The sequence below is a fragment of the Lasioglossum baleicum genome, unplaced genomic scaffold, assembly GCF_051020765.1.
Source record: "Lasioglossum baleicum unplaced genomic scaffold, iyLasBale1 scaffold0021, whole genome shotgun sequence".
NCBI classification, from domain to species: domain Eukaryota; kingdom Metazoa; phylum Arthropoda; class Insecta; order Hymenoptera; family Halictidae; genus Lasioglossum; species Lasioglossum baleicum.
Genome location: NW_027469081.1, coordinates 574504 through 592534, shown reverse-complemented (window position 1 = coordinate 592534; position 18031 = coordinate 574504). Strand labels below are relative to the sequence as shown.

At 39.9% G+C, this 18031-nt stretch overlaps 4 protein-coding genes across 9 annotated transcripts; 3 read left to right on the top strand and 1 right to left on the bottom strand.

Annotated features, from left to right (window-relative positions):
- The first annotated feature begins 182 nt into the window (after window positions 1–182).
- On the top strand, window positions 183–8526 carry LOC143219046 (succinyl-CoA:acetate/propanoyl-CoA:succinate CoA transferase). 4 transcript variants are annotated; one of them, XM_076444818.1, is made up of 6 exons: window positions 183–386; window positions 650–1139; window positions 6017–6169; window positions 6308–6547; window positions 6641–7390; window positions 7854–8526. In XM_076444818.1, the coding sequence occupies exons 2-6, from the start codon at window positions 941–943 to the stop codon at window positions 8036–8038; spliced, it is 1527 nt and encodes a 508-aa protein (XP_076300933.1). In that variant the 5' UTR covers window positions 183–386; window positions 650–940; the 3' UTR covers window positions 8039–8526. The 4 variants fall into 4 exon arrangements, with proteins under 4 accessions (XP_076300933.1, XP_076300932.1, XP_076300935.1 ...); XM_076444820.1 differs by having other exon boundaries at window positions 189–1139; window positions 6641–7045; window positions 7124–7390; XM_076444821.1 differs by lacking the exons at window positions 183–386; window positions 650–1139 and adding an exon at window positions 1875–2017 and having other exon boundaries at window positions 6641–7045; window positions 7124–7390.
- LOC143219042 (TGF-beta-activated kinase 1 and MAP3K7-binding protein 1) lies at window positions 7954–17631 on the bottom strand. 3 transcript variants are annotated; one of them, XM_076444811.1, is made up of 9 exons: window positions 17280–17631; window positions 16727–17037; window positions 14268–15398; window positions 14112–14191; window positions 13591–13828; window positions 13380–13512; window positions 12981–13221; window positions 12641–12897; window positions 7954–12580 (listed from the first exon to the last, which is right to left on the bottom strand). In XM_076444811.1, exons 3-9 carry the CDS (start codon window positions 14519–14521, stop codon window positions 12140–12142), a joined length of 1644 nt encoding a protein of 547 aa, XP_076300926.1. In that variant the 5' UTR covers window positions 14522–15398; window positions 16727–17037; window positions 17280–17631; the 3' UTR covers window positions 7954–12139. The 3 variants fall into 3 exon arrangements, with proteins under 3 accessions (XP_076300926.1, XP_076300927.1, XP_076300928.1); XM_076444812.1 differs by having other exon boundaries at window positions 14268–14651; XM_076444813.1 differs by lacking the exons at window positions 16727–17037; window positions 17280–17631 and having other exon boundaries at window positions 14112–14186; window positions 14268–14332.
- On the top strand, window positions 8896–11798 carry LOC143219049 (succinyl-CoA:acetate/propanoyl-CoA:succinate CoA transferase). The gene is made up of 6 exons (XM_076444828.1): window positions 8896–9073; window positions 9147–9299; window positions 9367–9606; window positions 10502–10906; window positions 11000–11266; window positions 11608–11798. The coding sequence occupies exons 1-6, from the start codon at window positions 8896–8898 to the stop codon at window positions 11796–11798; spliced, it is 1434 nt and encodes a 477-aa protein (XP_076300943.1).
- Window positions 14520–17345, top strand: LOC143219069 (uncharacterized). Its single transcript, XM_076444858.1, has 4 exons — window positions 14520–15634; window positions 15721–16041; window positions 16105–16251; window positions 16539–17345. The coding sequence occupies exons 1-4, from the start codon at window positions 15321–15323 to the stop codon at window positions 17065–17067; spliced, it is 1311 nt and encodes a 436-aa protein (XP_076300973.1). The 5' UTR covers window positions 14520–15320; the 3' UTR covers window positions 17068–17345.
- Window positions 17632–18031: the final 400 nt, after the last annotated feature.

Sequence of the window (18031 nt, the reverse complement as noted above, 5' to 3'; positions counted from 1 at the left end):
AATAGTAGGCTATGGTGGGGGTATGGTTTAGTACCACAGTACCACAGCTCTGGCATCACTGTGCTGAGCCGGTGTCGCCCAGTGTCGCCAGACTGAGGAAATCGAGGGGAGTTAGGTACCCCCTCTCTGATGGCCAGAGTCGTAATATGTGACACGTTGCGCGTGCGCAACGTACGGTCTTAGTGGGGGACGTTGGTGGAGTGCAGTGGAGTGTGCGCATGGTGCTGGAATGGGATAGTGGAAGGGGAAAAAGAGGGGAATGTGTGAGCTCCGTTTGGAGCTCAACTGGCGACACTGTGCTGAGCACTCTCGCATACTCGTATTGTCTCTGATCTCTGATCACTCTCTGATTTGAACAGAACGATCAAGCATAACCTTAAAAATTCGTGAGTGCCATCTAGTATGAACTCTGAGAATTAACTTTACAATCAAACACTTTCCTTTCCTCCAGAGATACTACTAAATTCATGTTAACCCTTTTCCATATTATTTATTCACAGCTCGAATGATTATTTAGAACTCCTTTGTATTTACAGGAAGCGATTAATTCTATTCTATATAATCACGCGAGAATTAGATATCGCCTGTAGCCATCTAGCGACAAAATCTGTCATTCGTAATTGAATCGGTGCAGTAGTACTACTTTCAGATACAGAGTTGTTCGCTGTTCCCGATAATTTCGCGCCGACGAGGCGCAACTGCACTGCACTGCGAGACTGACGTGACACGGTGGCGGTTGGTTCGAGGATATACAATATCGTTCGATAAAATCGAATTTCCGCCGAGTTCTTTTCGAAATTCTGTGATCTTGTTGGTTCATTCGGCCGCGGCTTTTTCTGTATTTCGGACCTTTGGATCGCCTAACAGTTTTATCGTCGTTCCACTCGACACTGTGTCCTCGTGCTATAGTGACAGAAGATCACGGTGTATCTGCTGAACCATGGCGACCCTGAAGCGAATAACCACCCTCACGAAAACATTGAATATGTTGACGGCCAGCTCCCGAACTTCTAGTTTTACAGCATCGAAGAAAAGTTATTTTACTTACGTGAACGAACCTTCAATGCCAATACCAGGCCACGAACCTTGCTGGCTCAAGACCGCCGATGAGGCTATTGAACAAGCAGAACTAGATTCAGGTAATTAATTAATTTTTCTGCGACACACCGCGAACACGTTTTGCCAACACGACATTTGAAATTTGGCTGTTCGTTCATCAAATCTATATCGATTCATGACACATCGGGAAAGAATTAAGTAGGGATAAATCCAGATGTCAGTGTTCCAAGTATTCTTGACAGAATAGTCTCGAGTTCCGGAGCGAACTGTATTTTGAAAATTCGATTTTTTACGGGCAAACAATTGCAAAATTAGAAAAGCAAAATCTTACCCTCGGATAACGATGTCGAAAATTCTGTCGAAATTAGAACGCTGATGACATTATTTATGCGAGATAATGGGGAATGTTTATTCTGGGATGTTACATTTTGAGTTATGTTTCACGCCCGTGTTCGCTGCCACAGTTCGCGATACATATTATATTCCAGTAACACTTGTTATCTTGGTCTACGATAGACCTGGGCACAGTACGATATAGGGGCCCCTCAAACGCCTGCTTCTCCCACTTCGCTGCACAACTCGTTCATCTCCGCTTGTCTATCCATGCGTAGTGTAAGTAAATACGCTCATTGTTAGTGATGAGATACCGTGTTCTCCACGCGCATGCGCGGAAATTTTAGCGTCAGTAACGTACAAAGTTGTGCTAAACTGAGCTATCTTGGTCATCCTGCCGAATTTCGCAAAATTTGTTATCATTTGATTTTGAAATATGAATGTATAAATTGTGAGTGTTGTATTAGAATTTAATATGTATGTAGTATACAGTAAAGGGATATTTTTTTGTGACCGCGTCGACCGTGCCGCGAACGTAAAAAAGGACAGCATGTAAACTGTAAACTGTGAACTATTGTAAACACGGACCGCGCGGCCGAAGGCGCAACAAAAAAAAAGCGTATAGGTGAGACAACACTAGTGCAATAATGAAACTTCTTTATCTTTTACTTATTTTTAATGAAATTTTATCAATATACTTGCGACATTTTCTGATTAAAATGATATCGAACAAGATATTAGATGATTAAATGAAATAAAATTGAATGGTTAAATCTTAAAGAATACAGCTTTGTTAATCAATTATATAGTCACCATTCTTTTCTACAATTAGAAATTATTTTCTTTTTACACTCCGCTGCGCTGTGCAATATGTACAGTTTTGCGACATCTGTAAAAATCGGGCACGAGAACTTATGCAATCATCTGATACAATTTGGTCCATATTTACTGTACATGTAAAGCGAAATTTATAATTTATCATATATTTAACATATGCTATATATAATACAATGTATAATATTATATGTACATACATATTAAATTTTAATATAACACACGCATGTTATACATTCACATTTCAAAATCAAATGATAACGAATTTTGCGAAATTAGGCAAGGATGAAAGCGCGCAACACCTCATCACTGCCTACGGCAGGGAGTAGGGGGTTCCAACTTGTCACTCGCGAGTCATACGCGGTATTTTTCCCGCGTAAGTTCTTCCCCCACTCTTAGACTTCATCGTTATACATATGTATGTGTAGTAGAACACGTATACACTGTCGCTCCATACTCCATTCTCTAATTCTACGGCTGTACGTAGTATGTATGTATGTAATGGGAAAAGGTTCGAATGTGGGGACCTTGCGGTTCGCGGAGAGGATAAATTGGAACTCCCAGGCCTACGGAATTCTACTAAATAATGACGGCGTGCAAAATGATTAACCGTGATTTATCACAATGATCGCACATAGTGACCGTGATTTTTTAATCTAAAGTAAATTTGATCACTCTCGTCCTCCTTTTTCGTCTCGATTCAATTAGTTCTTTTTTTAAATACATCGATTACATAGCTTGCATAAAAATATCTGCATATAACCTAATTTACTTCATTGAATGATAAAAATAAAAAATATCTTCTTTTCCGTACCTTATTTCAGTATTTAAAACAGAAAAAAATAAATTCTTCCTCTCGATTTCGAAATCGTAATATTTATCTAAATAGTCTAAAAGGGCAGACAATTTTTTTTACGTTTACGAATAAAGTTTTACAAAATACCAATGTATTACTTAACAATTATAGCAAACGCAATAATAAACATATGGCAACGACATTATACATATAATAAACATAGCAAGAAAATAACAGTTATTATGTAATCGATTTTCCGCTCAATGTATACAATTAATTAATACCGATTGTCGACTGTTGACTTAATGAAAGGCGGGCGTAGTTATATTGAGTTCCGTTTCATGAACACGAGTACTTAACGGTACATGAAGAGTGACGTAATCGGCGATTATAGACTGTTTACAGACGATAAAATTGTTTTGAACCGGTTATTATTATTAACTGTAGAACTTTGCAACCAGAAATTATTTTAGGATTGAAAGATATATTTGTAGCCGTGTCCGTAAGTGTAACGCATATACATATGTATACATACATAGAAAATTTACATTTCAATCACGTACGGAAGCCTCCGTCTGTCGACTATATTTAACATAAATTTTGTCGACATCTACAAACCTGAAGGCAGAGAGATTACAGTATTTTAAACATAGATCTACTAATTTTACCAATAAAATCTCTTCCAAGCAACCAACGAATTGTACATAATTGTTTGTACACTCCGATAGTGAGTCACATGCCCGCCAAGGACGACTATGCGTATCATCTTACACCATGGTACATACTTCGTTAAATAATGATCGCATTACAATTGTCCATTGTCTTAAATTATTCCTATGAAATAAATCGTTATTCACGAATTAATAAGAAATGAGACAATGAATGTTCAGCTATATCAGGTACAATGAACGCTAACCCTTTCCTCTTCGATTGATTTTATTACAAGCAATATCATCGACCTCAAAACATACTTCCAACATGCGAACATGCAGCCGCTATAGCGGATAAATCTGGGCGAGCGAATATTTATTGGTTTCCGGGTCTGCGATTAAATATAAACTGTTCACGGGTTATGCTTCTCGACCATTTTCTGCTACGAATAGTTTTATTTTGCAAACAGAAATAATATTTTCCGCTAAAACTGATCGAAACTTTTCCTTTGCATAATTTCAATTTCTCGTACTTTCCTGTACTTTCGGACAGGAAAAATGAATTGTTCTCAATTCGCACGTCTCACTGGTTAAATAGATCAAGAACGCTCGATCTCTCGCTCTCTTGCCAAGGCGTACAGTGTTTTGAGGTCAAGGTTCAAATGCCAGCAGTCGAATACGGAACGAGGATTTATTTTAATATCGAACGGCTCGAAAACACAATCTTCGATAAAAATCTTTTACGGAAATTACATCCAACAGATAAGAGATAATTAATTATTATTGTTAACGCGTGTATAGATGATAATTTGTGCTTTCCTTAGGCAAATTCGATGTTATCTTGTATTTAGCCGTGTAAATAGTATAGCAGATGGGGTTCAAAGTATTCATTCCATTATCGCGCGTTCTATGTGCGTAAACATTCCCCGAGACACTATACATACAGGGTGAACCATAAATCGTAATCTGTAGAGATATTACTCTATGTATTATGTAATGTCTCTCACGGCGCAAAAGCTTCGGGGGGATTCGGTTGCGGCGCACAGTGGGGTATTTGCCCGATTTCAGCGGCCACAGCTAGTTCAAAATTCGCTCAATATTGAAACTGCTGTAACTTTGCTCAAATTTATCCAAATTTGATGAAAAAACAACCATTTTAAAGCTTGAGATTTCTTCTTTTTGTACTGTGTCCAATTTTCTGCGTGGGTGGAGCCATAGAGGAGATTTCAAGGTCACCTTGATTTTTTTATACCATAGATCGATAGAGTATCAAATTTTGAGTACATATAAAAGTGTTGACCTTCGTATGTCCTAAACCTAATTAGTTTACGAGATATATTATCCAACGAAGAAAGAAAATTGTTTCGACAATATCTCGTTAACTATTAGATTTAAGACATATGGAGGTCAATACATTTTTACTGAGAATTCGATATATAGTCTATCGATTCATGATAGAAAAAGTAGGTCTTTCGATTAAAAAAAATCAAGGTGACCTTGAAATCTCCTCTATGTCTCCACCCACGCAGAAAATGTTTATGTCACAACATGTTCAACCCGTTCAACCCGAACATAGACTTCTATATAGAGTGACCAAGAACAGTTATGTTCCTATGCTCTCCACCAATCAGTAGCGATCACGAAAAATCACGAATAACTGTGAAAAAACACCGTGATTTAGAACGAACGTGATCGAATCACAAGTGATTCGGAATGAGCAGTTCATCCCATCTCTAGTTGGGACTCCGATCGAAGAATTACTGTAGCTATCTTTTTGAGCTTCAAAAGCCAAACCGAACGTAGAGAAGGACAGCGCGGGCCTTTGAAATGTGCCGACGACTGCGACTGTCCGCGTCTCTTTCTTTGTCTCTGACGATGCTATCCTTCCTTGCGTTCGAAACTTTCATCGTCGATTAAACCACTAAATACAGTTGAAATTATATCGTGTTTGGTCTCTTTTTAATCAGCAAAATGCCACGAATATATTGATGAAAGTTTCATAAAGAAATAAGTAATAATAAAAAAGATTAAATACTGGTGTTACATCGCGAGGACGCACGGGTCTTTGAACTGTGCCGACGACTGCCACTCTCCGCGTCGCATTAGTAGTGGTTCACATCGGTATCTCTGAGCCTACAGTCACGTGACAGCTCTCTTGAAACTTGAAACCATGCTATATGTATATCCGATAAAAGCATTTTCGATCGGACGGCTAATAACAGAATGGTCATCCCGTACATATATTTTTTAAACAATTCGATGTAAGAGTTGTAGCGCAAATCGAGACTGATCGATTTAGAGATTGCGATGTACTATTTTTCAACGAATTCATTTTTCATTGCAGATCAATCGGTATTCATTCAGGGAGCAGCAGCAACACCCTCTGAACTTTTAAGGGCGATGACTGACTATGGCGTACGATGCGACGTGAGAAACGTGCGGCTGTATCATATGCATCTCGAAGGTCCGGCGCTGTTTGCCAAGCCAGAAAATGCAAGTACGTCGTACAAGTAACAAAGCTTTTTCTAATGCACTGTGTATGTAAATCGAGGCGTGCAGTTCGTTCATTGTTAGACCTGTTCTAATTATATGCCGATTTTCTTATGTACACTATATTATGACGCTTTGTATACAGAGCATTTCAGGTCGATAAGCTTGTTTATTGGAGGCAACGTAAGACCGGCCGTTCAAGCGGGAACCGCCGATTGCATTCCCATCTTTTTACACGAGATTCCTCGATTATTCAAAGAAGGATACGTCAAGCCGGACATCGCGCTCATTCACGTTAGTCCTCCGGACGACCAAGGGTACTGCTCGTTCGGCACCAGCGTGGACTGCGTCAGATCCGCTGTGTGCCACAGCAAATATATCGTAGGTAAATTTTCGAATCTTTTTCATTCATATTCTCTCTGCGACCCGATGCGAATATTAATCATCGGTAAAATTGTTTGTTACCGCTGGTTCGCAGCGTTAGTAAACAAACACATGCCGAGGACGTTCGGCGACGCCATCATCCATGTCAGCCATTTGGACTTCGCCGTGGAACACCACCAGAAACTTCCGGTGCATCCTGTGAAAACGCCGTGCAAAGAGGAACTTCAGATCGGCAAGTATATCGCAGAGAATTTGGTAGTGGACGGAGCTACCTTGCAGTTGGGGATTGGCAGCATACCGGACGCGGTACTGTCACAGCTGACCAAACACAAGGACCTCGGAATTCATAGCGAGATGTTCAGCGACGGTGTAGTCGATCTTGTAAATAAAGGTTGCGTCACGAATAATATGAAAACGATGCACAAAGGCCGAATCGTCGGCTCGTTTTGCGTCGGTTCCCAGAAACTGTATGATTTTATGGACAATAATCCTTTCATCGGTGAGTCTGTTTTTAGTAAGGCCTTGATACAAATTCTATCCAGGTCAGAGTGTACAATACAGGCTATGACTGTTGCAGAGATGTTGGTGGTGGACTACGTGAACGACCCGAAAGTGGTGGCTAAGCAGCCGAATATGACAGCTATCAATTCCTGTATCGAAGTCGATCTCACGGGACAAATTTGCGCCGACAGTATCGGGCCAAAAATGTATTCTGGATTCGGAGGACAACTAGATTTCATCACGGGGGCAGCGATCAGCGAAGATCGACTTGGAAAGCCTATTATCGCGTTGCAATCTACTACTAGCAAGGGCGAGAGTAAAATTGCACCTTGTCTAAAACATGGTATTCGAATTCCCAGAATTTCTCTGCGCCTTTTCCGTACCCGGTGCACGGAGATACACAGTCCTTCTGTAACGTAACGCGATCAATTCGTACCGTGTTATATGCGCGCATAATTATCAAAGTGGTCCAAGTCAAAATTTAAAAAAAAAGAATGAGTTGATCAGTTATTTCACATCACATTATATTTTAAATAAATTATTGGGTCAGCAAGCAATAGAAACACCGAAATTACTTTCTTGCCAACCAAATAATTCAATGTAATTTTTACGATATTGTCGAAAATTAGCCGTTATTGTTTTAACATTATATGGAATTCATTTAGTGTTGAAAGCCTTTTCCTTTAAATATCTCGAAACAAGAGATATATGACGAGGGTTTTCTGTATCTCTATTGCAATGAGTCGTGTAAGCGAATTATTTCGAAAAAAATGTGAATCGTAAAATGTTTGATTCGTGGTTTCCAGGTGCCGGTGTTGTCACCAACAGAGCAGTCGCTCGGTACGTCGTCACAGAACACGGAATTGCCAGCCTGTTCGGCAAAAATCTTCAACAGCGAGCATACGAATTAATTCAAGTCTCTCATCCTAATCATAGAGAGGCTCTCGAGAAAGCAGCGTTCGAACGGTTGAAAGTGATGCCGGCTCCATAAGCGTCTCGACGACAAACACACACCAACGTCAAAAGACTCTATTCTAATAGCATTTCGTGATATTTACCGTTTTCCGCACGCATAACTATTCGTGCCGAAGACCTCGTACATTCTTGACTTCCGTGTAATCAACGCGCCTTCTTGCCTGGGATATAAGAATAATAATAAAACCGTACGGACAAACAAAATATCAGAAAACAATCTTCAATTTCTACACATTATACAATATAGTTAACTACATTCTGAGTAAATACAAGAAGGCCTCTTATTTGTGGTCATAGGCAAGGGAACATCGATCCCTAACGAAGCAAGGAAAACCTTTTATTTTAAATGAGTATTTCACGATAGTCGAACACGAAAGCTGTTGTACAATGATGATAAATACTTTTTATATGGAATTTTAAAGAAGTTCCTTTGTATAATGCAATCACTGTAAACAAACTAGCAGATACATCGCATTTGAAGGAATAAATTCAAGATGGAATGTGGTTGAAGCGTAATTATTTCGTCGGCGATACTGTCTTTATTTTTCTTCTTTTTGGTCACCTTTTATGTATCATGCTACGGGAGGTTCGGAAAATCTAAACGTGACAAACACATCGAGAGAGAGAGTCGAAAAATCGAAAACCGTCAAATCCGACGTTCAAATAGTTATCGTGGAGATGGCAACAGATCCAATATCCAGATCTGACGTGAAGTGACATCTGAAACCAATGAAATCGTTTAGATTATGTGCTTTCCAAATTTTCATGTAATTCCGGTATATATTCCGTCGATTCGACGAAGTTAGCACGTATCTCGGCCGCCGGCACGGTTTCTCTGACATTTTATACTTTCGTTCTGTACTTCACGTCAAAATGTTTGGTCTCAATTTACGTCGGAACTTGGACTCGCTGAACACAACGTTCAACAAATTCGTGCCGAAGAGTAACTTCAACATGTGCGGTTTGAAATATATACGAGAACCTCTGCAACCATTGAAACGATGTCCACGATGGGTATGCGTAGAAGATGCAGTGAAAATTATCAATTCAGGTATTTACAGTGGTTTTGGCTTGGTACTCGAATAAACTAGCTTATTGATCTTTGAAAATTCTTCTTGTTCCAGAGCATTTAGTTTTTATACAGGGTGGCGCAGCGACGCCAAACGAATTGATACGTGCTATGACGGAGCACGGTGTTTGCAATAATCTACGCGGGGTACGATTAATCCATATGGGTCTCGAAGGAGACGCGCCGTTCGCGAGCCCCGAATTCGAGAGTATGATATCCTGTAATTGTAATTGTAATTGTAGTTTTTAATATTCGTTCTAATTCACTTTATTCAGAACACTTCAGGTCCGTGAGCTTTTACATCGGAGCGAACGTTCGAGAAGCTGTGAACGAAGGTCGCGCCGATTATATTCCAATATTCCTCCACGAGGCACCAAAGCTGTTTTACGAAAAGCGAATTATCCCGGACGTTGCGCTGATTCACGTCAGCGTGCCGGATGCACGTGGCTTTTGTTCGTTAGGTGTGAGCGTGGACACTACGCGTGCAGCTCTCAGTTCGGCCAAAGTGATCATTGGTCAGTTGGATTAATGAGATCGCTATTTACGGAAATACAGTGTTTTATCGATAAATATCCCAAGTGTCTGGCTTGTATAATTGTCCCAGAACTACTAGAGAAGTGTCAAGTGTAACATAACACGGGTCGGGTATATCGGTGTGAGACCAGGAGTCCACTACTAATCCAATAACAAAGCTTCTTTATTTTTCATTACTTTTTTTCATGGGACTTTGACCAATATATTCATGGCATTTTTCTAATGAAAACGATACAAAATATGATACAATTCCGATGATATTTACTTGTGTAATGAACGATGAAAGTTTCGGACGCAAAGAAGAACAGCATAAGGCAGGGAGTTCCAACTTTTAGCTCGCGAGTCATACGCGGCACCTTCCCCGCTTAGGTTCTTCCCCTACTCTTAAACTTAATCGTTATACATATGTATAATAACTGTCGAACTTCGTCCCTGTTCCCTTCCACGCCGCCCCACTCGCTAACTCTACGGCTGTACGTAATATGTAGTGGGAAGAGGTTCGAATGGTGGGGACCTTGCGGCTCTCGGAGGGGAATAAGTTGGAACTCCCTGGCGTCATACTTAATGGAAAGCCTTTGAACTCTGTCCGCTGTCCTTCTTTCCGTCTAAAACTTTCATCGTTCGTTACCCAAGTAAATATCATCGGAATTGTATCATATTTGGTATCATTTTCGTTGGAAAAATGCCACGAATATGTTGGTGAAACTCCCACACAAAAATAATGAAAAATAAAGAAGTTTTGTTTACATTACGTTCGGCAAAAGTAAAAGAATAGTACATCCCTGGCCGGACCCGTGTTTTGGACAATTATGGATGAAACGCTGTATTTACGAGAATGCATTGAAATAAGAATTAGTTCTCTGATTGGTCTCGCAGCTCAAGTCAATGAACACATGCCAAGATCATTCGGAGATACCGTCATTCATTGCAGCCACATCGATTGGGCTGTAAAGTACGATTGTCCTTTGCCGTGCGTGGCTAGTACACCACCGAATGAAATCGAAGCAGAAATCGGCAAAATTATAGCACAGAGGCTGGTAGACGACGGGGCAACTTTGCAACTCGGTATTGGCAATATACCCGACGCTGTCCTCTGTTCACTCGGCAACCACAAAGATCTTGGCGTTCACACCGAGATAATGGGAGACACAATGGTGGACCTCGCTGAACGTGGAAATATTACGAATAAAATGAAACCTAAACACAGAGGACGCATGGTTAGTTCTTTGGTAATCGGTACTAAAAGAGTGTACGACTTCATACATAATAATCCGTTCGTAGGTGCGTATGTCGTTCTGCTTGTTCTTGTAACAATTTTGTTAACGTGTCTCTGAAACTGTATATGTAACTTTGAATACTTGTGTTCTCGTCTAGAGATGCTTACGATCAACTACGTAAACGATCCTCGAGTGATATCTCAACAACCGAAAATGACAGCGATCAACTCCTGCATAGAAATGGACATTACTGGACAAATATGTTCGGATAGTTTAGGTTGCAAAATGTACTCTGGTTTCGGTGGGCAGCTCGACTTTATTCGCGGTGCTGCGATGGGTCAGGACGGCCGGGGGAAAGCCGTGATCGCTTTCCCCTCGGTGACTAGCAAGGGTGAAAGTAAAATTCAACCTGTGATCAAAGTTGGTACGATACGAGAAAGAAATAATACAGTAGTGTTTTCTCGATAATTGTCCAAAACACGGGTCCAGCCCAGTGTTCCGATATGGTCCAAGATTTCTCGAGCGATGGTGACGCCTTTCAGCCTCGGTAAAGTAAGATTCTCGATAAAATGGGGTACCTTGAGCACCCCGTAGAATTTTAAAAGATTTGTATGATTCGATTCTGAAAAATGAATGTATAACATGTGTTTTGGACATTTGGCATTTGGGACATTAATCGAGAAAACACTGTACTTGTTCAATTATGCGGAGCCGACTATGTACTGTAATCTTTCTACTGTATAACAATTGTAAACTGTTAAACAGGTGGCGGTGTTGTAGTAACAAGGGCACACGCCCATTACATTGTAACAGAGCACGGGATAGCACACCTTTTTGGCAAAACGTTACGTCAAAGAGCAAACGCATTGATTCAAATCGCTCATCCGGATCATAGAGAATGCCTCGAGAAGGCTGCATTTGAAAGACTTAAAACAAATCCAACAAAATATCTATAAATCTATATGCGCAAACGTGTGAGTTTCATATTGCAGGTATTTGTTAATTACCGAAATTTGATTCTAGAACGTCTGAAAGTTGAAAACGTGCAAGTGGTACAAATTCTCGTATAAATTGAAACTATTCGTGTCATCGCTCTGTAGAGAGAGAGAAAAGAAGAAGACTAATTTTTATAGTTGTTATATATATTTTATAATGTCAATTTTGTTATATCCAGTTTATGCAAGCACAGATTATACATAGATTTTCGATATTTTATTTGAAAGACCTGTATACAAAATAAATATGTACAAGCATAATACGGAGTTTGATAAATACTTGGTATCCTCAGAGTCTAGAACTAAAAATTTATCCCTTCGGGTAAAGTTCCTTCTTGTCGTCTCCTTTCCACGTTTTCATAATATTCCGAAAAATTCACGTAAGGTTTAATCCTAGCGTTTCTGTCGGCCGGCTTTGCTCCTGGAGAATACATATCCGACGTTGACGTGTCGCTTGTCGATACTTCGTCTGTAACTCCAGTGCTCGAATAATCCTCTGTTTCCGGTATCGTTCTTACCGGAGCAGTTTCAACGATTGGATTAAATCTAACCGATTGATTGGTTGGACTTTTCAACGCGTGGGGAAGCGGAAAATTAAAATTTCGTACGAGAAGAGTGATATCGTCTCGTTTGCCAGTAGTTACTGTACTTTGCGAAGTGCTCATATTAACATCATGATGAATCCTTACAATTTTATCTACTACAGCCTGAGCAACTCCAGTCAACGTAGACTGTATGCGAAACTGAAAGTTAATCCGTAAAACTCATTGTTACAGAATTATATATATATAATTGTATTGTACCTGTTCAACGGCTATAAGCGCCAATTCTTTGTTAACTTGATCGGTACCAGTAGCTTCCTCTAACGATTTATAAAGACCGTGGGACATGAGCAATAAAAACCTGCACGACTCGTCAAGTTCTATTCCGCCATGAATTTCAGGTGCAGCTATAATGGGTTCTGCTGTGGCAGTTGCCAATTCTTCGAATTCTCTATATCCTCCTTTAACGAGATAATTTCCAAGACATCGTGTATTCTCTTGATTTCCAAGATGAGATCCTTCAAAGTAAAAATTGATGGTTTTCAATATCCTATCAGCGATAATATCGATGAGAAAAATTGGTTTAATATTATTAACTCACCTTGTCTTATCGAATTGGTATCTAATCCTAAGTGAGATAATCGTAATAACTCATCCTCGTTCCGTAGATCGTGATCGACGCTTAATTGTACAACTCTTAACACTTGATTGCTATCTGTTTTACATAATAAAGCTCTGCTATCGCCAACATTCGCTACGTATAATCTTCCACCGTATACAAGAGCTACAACTGCGCTAGTTCCTGCTGATAGCTCGCAATTTAATGAATTTAATTTATCGACCTGTATAAATATTTGGTTCATTTATAATTTCACTGATGAACAAAGAAATATTTGGAAAAATTTCAGAAAAAAAGCTTAGCTTTTAACTTGACTAGCTCCCCTTAAGATATGAATTCTATGCCGTTTTCTTGGAAATGCAATCAATAAATTGGACTAACCAAGTGAGGGAATTTTTGATAAGTTTCATACGAGTTTAAACCATCGGGTATATCGAACTGCAAGCTAGCACGTTCAGCCAGAAGATCGCCAATGGAATCTAGATAGCCTCGTTCTACGGCAATAAATGCTTGCCTGTAAATAATAATAAACCACGAATACATTATTCATTGTTACTTCTACTAAAAATAGTATGAAAATACATATTATTACCGAAGAACTTCTTTGATCTCTTCGTCGGTTGATTTTCCGTTCAACTGACCCAGTAAAATCTCTGCAGCCATTCTCTGCATAGCGAAGTTCGCAGCCTTAGTCCCTTCGTGCCCGTCGAACACTCCATAAAGGAATGTCGAATCATCATAGCGGCAATGGAAACTACGGTCCTCGAAAGGGTGCTCCTCTTGTCTGTATCCATCCTCCCGATAAATTTGATTAGTTGAGAATCCTACTCCTGAAATATGATGACAACTTGAGAAACGTATTTTTTCGAAAAGTTAATTATACGTTATACTTCCTGGCCTGTCAGAAGAGATCTAGCAATGTTTACAAACATTAGTTTATCTCAGTGTGTTTATTAATAATATAGATACGTTTTAGAAACTGCCAAGTTTTACTTATTAAAGAATTTTGGCACCTCCCAGGTTGACCATAAAACCGTTGGTTTATCTCTATCTAAATATTGGAGTAATCAATCTTTGAGGTTATGTATACGAGGAGGGTGGAAAGTTACGTACCAGATTGTTTGCAAACTGGTAAATCATCTGTCCAACTGTACTGAGTATCCTGAAAGGGCATTAAGTTAGGGCGTTCTGCCCTAGTCGGCATTATTAGAAATGTATATTAACTTAAGTGAAGAATTCAGCTGATATTAATTAAATATACAGACTTACGTTTGCAACATATCGACCAAGTATCGATTCGTTTCGACCTCTAGTCGTTCCGATATGGTGCAATATTTCACGCGCATGCGCGGTGATTTCAACCTCAGATTCTCAATAAAATGGGGTACCTTGAGCACACCGTAGAATTTTAAAAAATTAATGTTTAGAAAAATGAATGTATAACATGTGTATTTGTGTACATTTTGTAACACATAGGACACGTCCTGGAGTCTTTTTGTTCGGAACAGATTGTTTCGGTACATTCCCGCTAATACAACTGCCTCAGGGCTCCGCTACCTCATCGTCCTAATATAGATATACGTTACTGTTTTGGGCGCGCATGCGCGTGAAATCTTGCCCCATATCGAAACACTGCTTCGAGTATCGAAAGTTCTGCAACAATCGATTAAACTTAAATTTTCAAATAATCGTCGCAAATTATGGAATTACACTTTTCAATTGCTATACTATATTTACATTCCCCATCGTTAATTACTATTCGAAAAATATATATATATCTTTTAATATCCTTACAAACTACACATGAAAAGAATTATAAAATGAAACTTTTCGAGATTTTTACTTTTCCGCAAACACATTTAGCATACTGTCAAAAACAAAAGCAATTTCTACTGCAAATACTTATCCTACCTGCCAAATCACATACGGTTTAGGTATATATTATGCACAACATAAAATTCTCGTAACTAATACACTAAAAAAAATTCAACAATATTGGATATGTAATCTCTATACTGAAAATTATGAATCATTGACTTCAAAGAACACTTGCAGCATGAAGACTTAACAAATTACCAGTGAAATATTAGCGATATAAGCATTTATCAACGAAAAGTAACAATCGATTAGGTTATTAATCATTTATTCTAATCTATTTACTTAATCGTCCTCGTCAGGAAACAATATCTCTCCACGCGATTGTTAGATCAGCGATATTTATACATTTATAATGAATATTAAAATATATAATAAATTCTTCGATAAAATTGTAACACAGCTTTTCTTTATCCTGAATCCAATGAGAAATTTTACAGAATCAAAATGAGTCGATACGCACGTCCCGGCTTAACGAAGACGCAGCAGCTTCGCGAGGCGAAGACGACTGCAATGGTAAGAGAACTGCAAAAAAAGGAGGAGGCAGTGAGGCCTCAGCAGGATGCATTCAAGTCTCGAAGGAAACCAGCGTATGAGCCAAAGAAAGTGGACTTTCATAAGCCGGGAATGACTAAAGCGATGATCGCTAGAATGCAACAAGCGGAGAAAATGAAGCAGGAATATGAGCGGAAACGGCAGGAAGCAACTGCTGGTGATCGAGTGCCAAAAAGAACAGCACGTCCGATAGGAGGTGATGCCAGGTCGCGACAGTAGTCAAGTCTGCTTTAATCAGTCTGTTTGTAACACAAGATTTACCATTAATATCCTAAAATGAATTTTTAATTAGGCTCGGTAAAGAGAAAGCGCCGAGGCCTGTACAAAGACCTCCGCCTGTGGCTGCAGGTCCATCGACGGGTGCAATCCCAAGACCGAAATCAAGACTACCCCAAATCCCCAGACAAACCAACGAATTAGCCAAAATGATGAACGCCGATGTAATTAGGGCCGAGCCTGTTGGCGAAGGACCGATCAGCAACATTGTAATACCTCCTGGAACAATAGACGACGCTCGCACTACTATTATCAGCGTGCCGCAAGCCGCAGCCGCAGCCGCAGATGAATCAAAAGCAGCATCGTCAATTGCGAATCGCTCTATTCAAGTGATCAGGTGAATCTGTCGTACCATTGATTTACCTACAATTCTGATACAGAATCTTTTGAATCGTAACAGTGAGACTCTCGACGAGCAAGAAGCTGCAGAAGTTGCAGCAGTGCAAAACAAATTAGAAGATTTACAGCAAGCCAGACGAGACTTTGTCATGGCGGTAGCAAACGTTGGTGGTAACGCTGTTAACATTGCCGATGAAGGTCCACCCGACGCAACTAGTTTCATGCAACTCCCCGCAGCTCGTAGACAACCACATCTTAGGTAAATTCGCTTAGGGTACATGGTGCGAATGAAATCATTTCGAAAACACCACTTCTTGCCGGAGTATAATGGCAATTGCACTTCTTAACGATACACAGAGATCCTGATGCGGATACCGACTTTACTGCTTTTTTGAGAACGTCACCCGTCGCTCCTCGTAGACAACTATATAGGTAAATTCGCTTAGGGTATAATAGTACGAATGAAATCAATGCCCGAATATAATGGCATTTCTTAACGATACACAGAGTTCCTGATGTGGAGACCGAGGCGTTCCAAGTTGAACACGGAAGAGATCATCCGGATGTTGTAGCTGCTCGTGAATTTTTGCGGAAAGCTAAAGAAAGTATGGCAGCAAGAATAGCAGACAGAAGGTTGGAAGAAGAGTTTGAAAGAATAGCGGAAGAAGTCTCAGATGACTTACACTTAGGTGTTCCTTACGAAGAGGAATTTTATGTAGATAAAGATATATCTTGGGAAGAAGACGAAGAGCTAGGCACAGCCATGCCTGTTCAATCCAGAGTTAAAGCTTATGCATCTCCTATCCCACAGCAGCAACAAGCTTACAAACATAAATCGTTTGATCCAGAGGAGTTGGAAAGATTCTTTGATCTTGAAAATTATCCTCCTTGTCCGGTATGCCAACTTCCACCGGACAAGGGGTCGCTGCATCCTGATTTATGGGAGTTGGACGATCCATGGTATCAACCGATGCCACAGCCTCCTATGGGTGACCTGATGGAATTTGATTTAATCGATTTTTGAACGAAATCTGAACCTGAATAATTTGAATCAGTGTTAAATGGTTAAGTCCAGAGTTTCATTAAAAAAAAGTTTGTACTTGATGGGTGACTATTTATTCATAATTACATTTGGTCAATGACAGTTTTAAAGTTAACAAAAATAGATTCATGTAAATATTGCTAATAAACAAACATAATGCAATTTACAAATAGTTTTCACTCTTTATCACTTACATTTTTGTTTGTCGTCAATTCGAACGTTCAATCGATTTGTTTTTAAACGGGCTCGACGATCAATAATTTATTCCAAGATATAAACGAAAACGGCTAAATAATATACAAAACATATTTCAACATTTCGAGCTACAGTATGTAAATATACGTGTTGTACGAATAAGAACTGCACACCTTTGAACGCGATCAATTTAACTGTAACAATTTTCGGTAAATTCTGCCAGAGAAATTAATTGGTTATTATTTATTCTCCGATACATTTACATTTACACACTGTACAGGTGTGCCGACCAGGCTTGCCATATTCCGTGCTGTACCAGGCCCCTTACCGCTGCGCCCCTCGCCCATCTGCTGGGCTACGGCTGGCTACGGCTAACATAAGCAGATGCTCCCACTGGCGAGGAGTGGGGCAAGCCAGGCGGGCAGGGCGGGCTTAGCTCAGTGTTCCGATTGAACCTACCGTAACTCGCGCATGCGCGGCCAAGACAGTAGCGTATCTACAATGACGCAGCAGAGCGGCCAGGGCCCTGATCCTTGAGGCAGTTATATTGGCGGGAATGTACCGGTGTTATTAGCGGGACGACTGATGGACGAGAGACGTGACGCGGAACGTTAATATTTTATTATACAATGGCAGTTAATAGTGAAGAAAGACTTTTTAAAAGTCTGTGGGGTGCTCAAGCTACCCGATTTCATCGAAATAGTTACGTTACTGAGGTTGAAATTGCCGCGCATGCGCGAGTTACGGACGT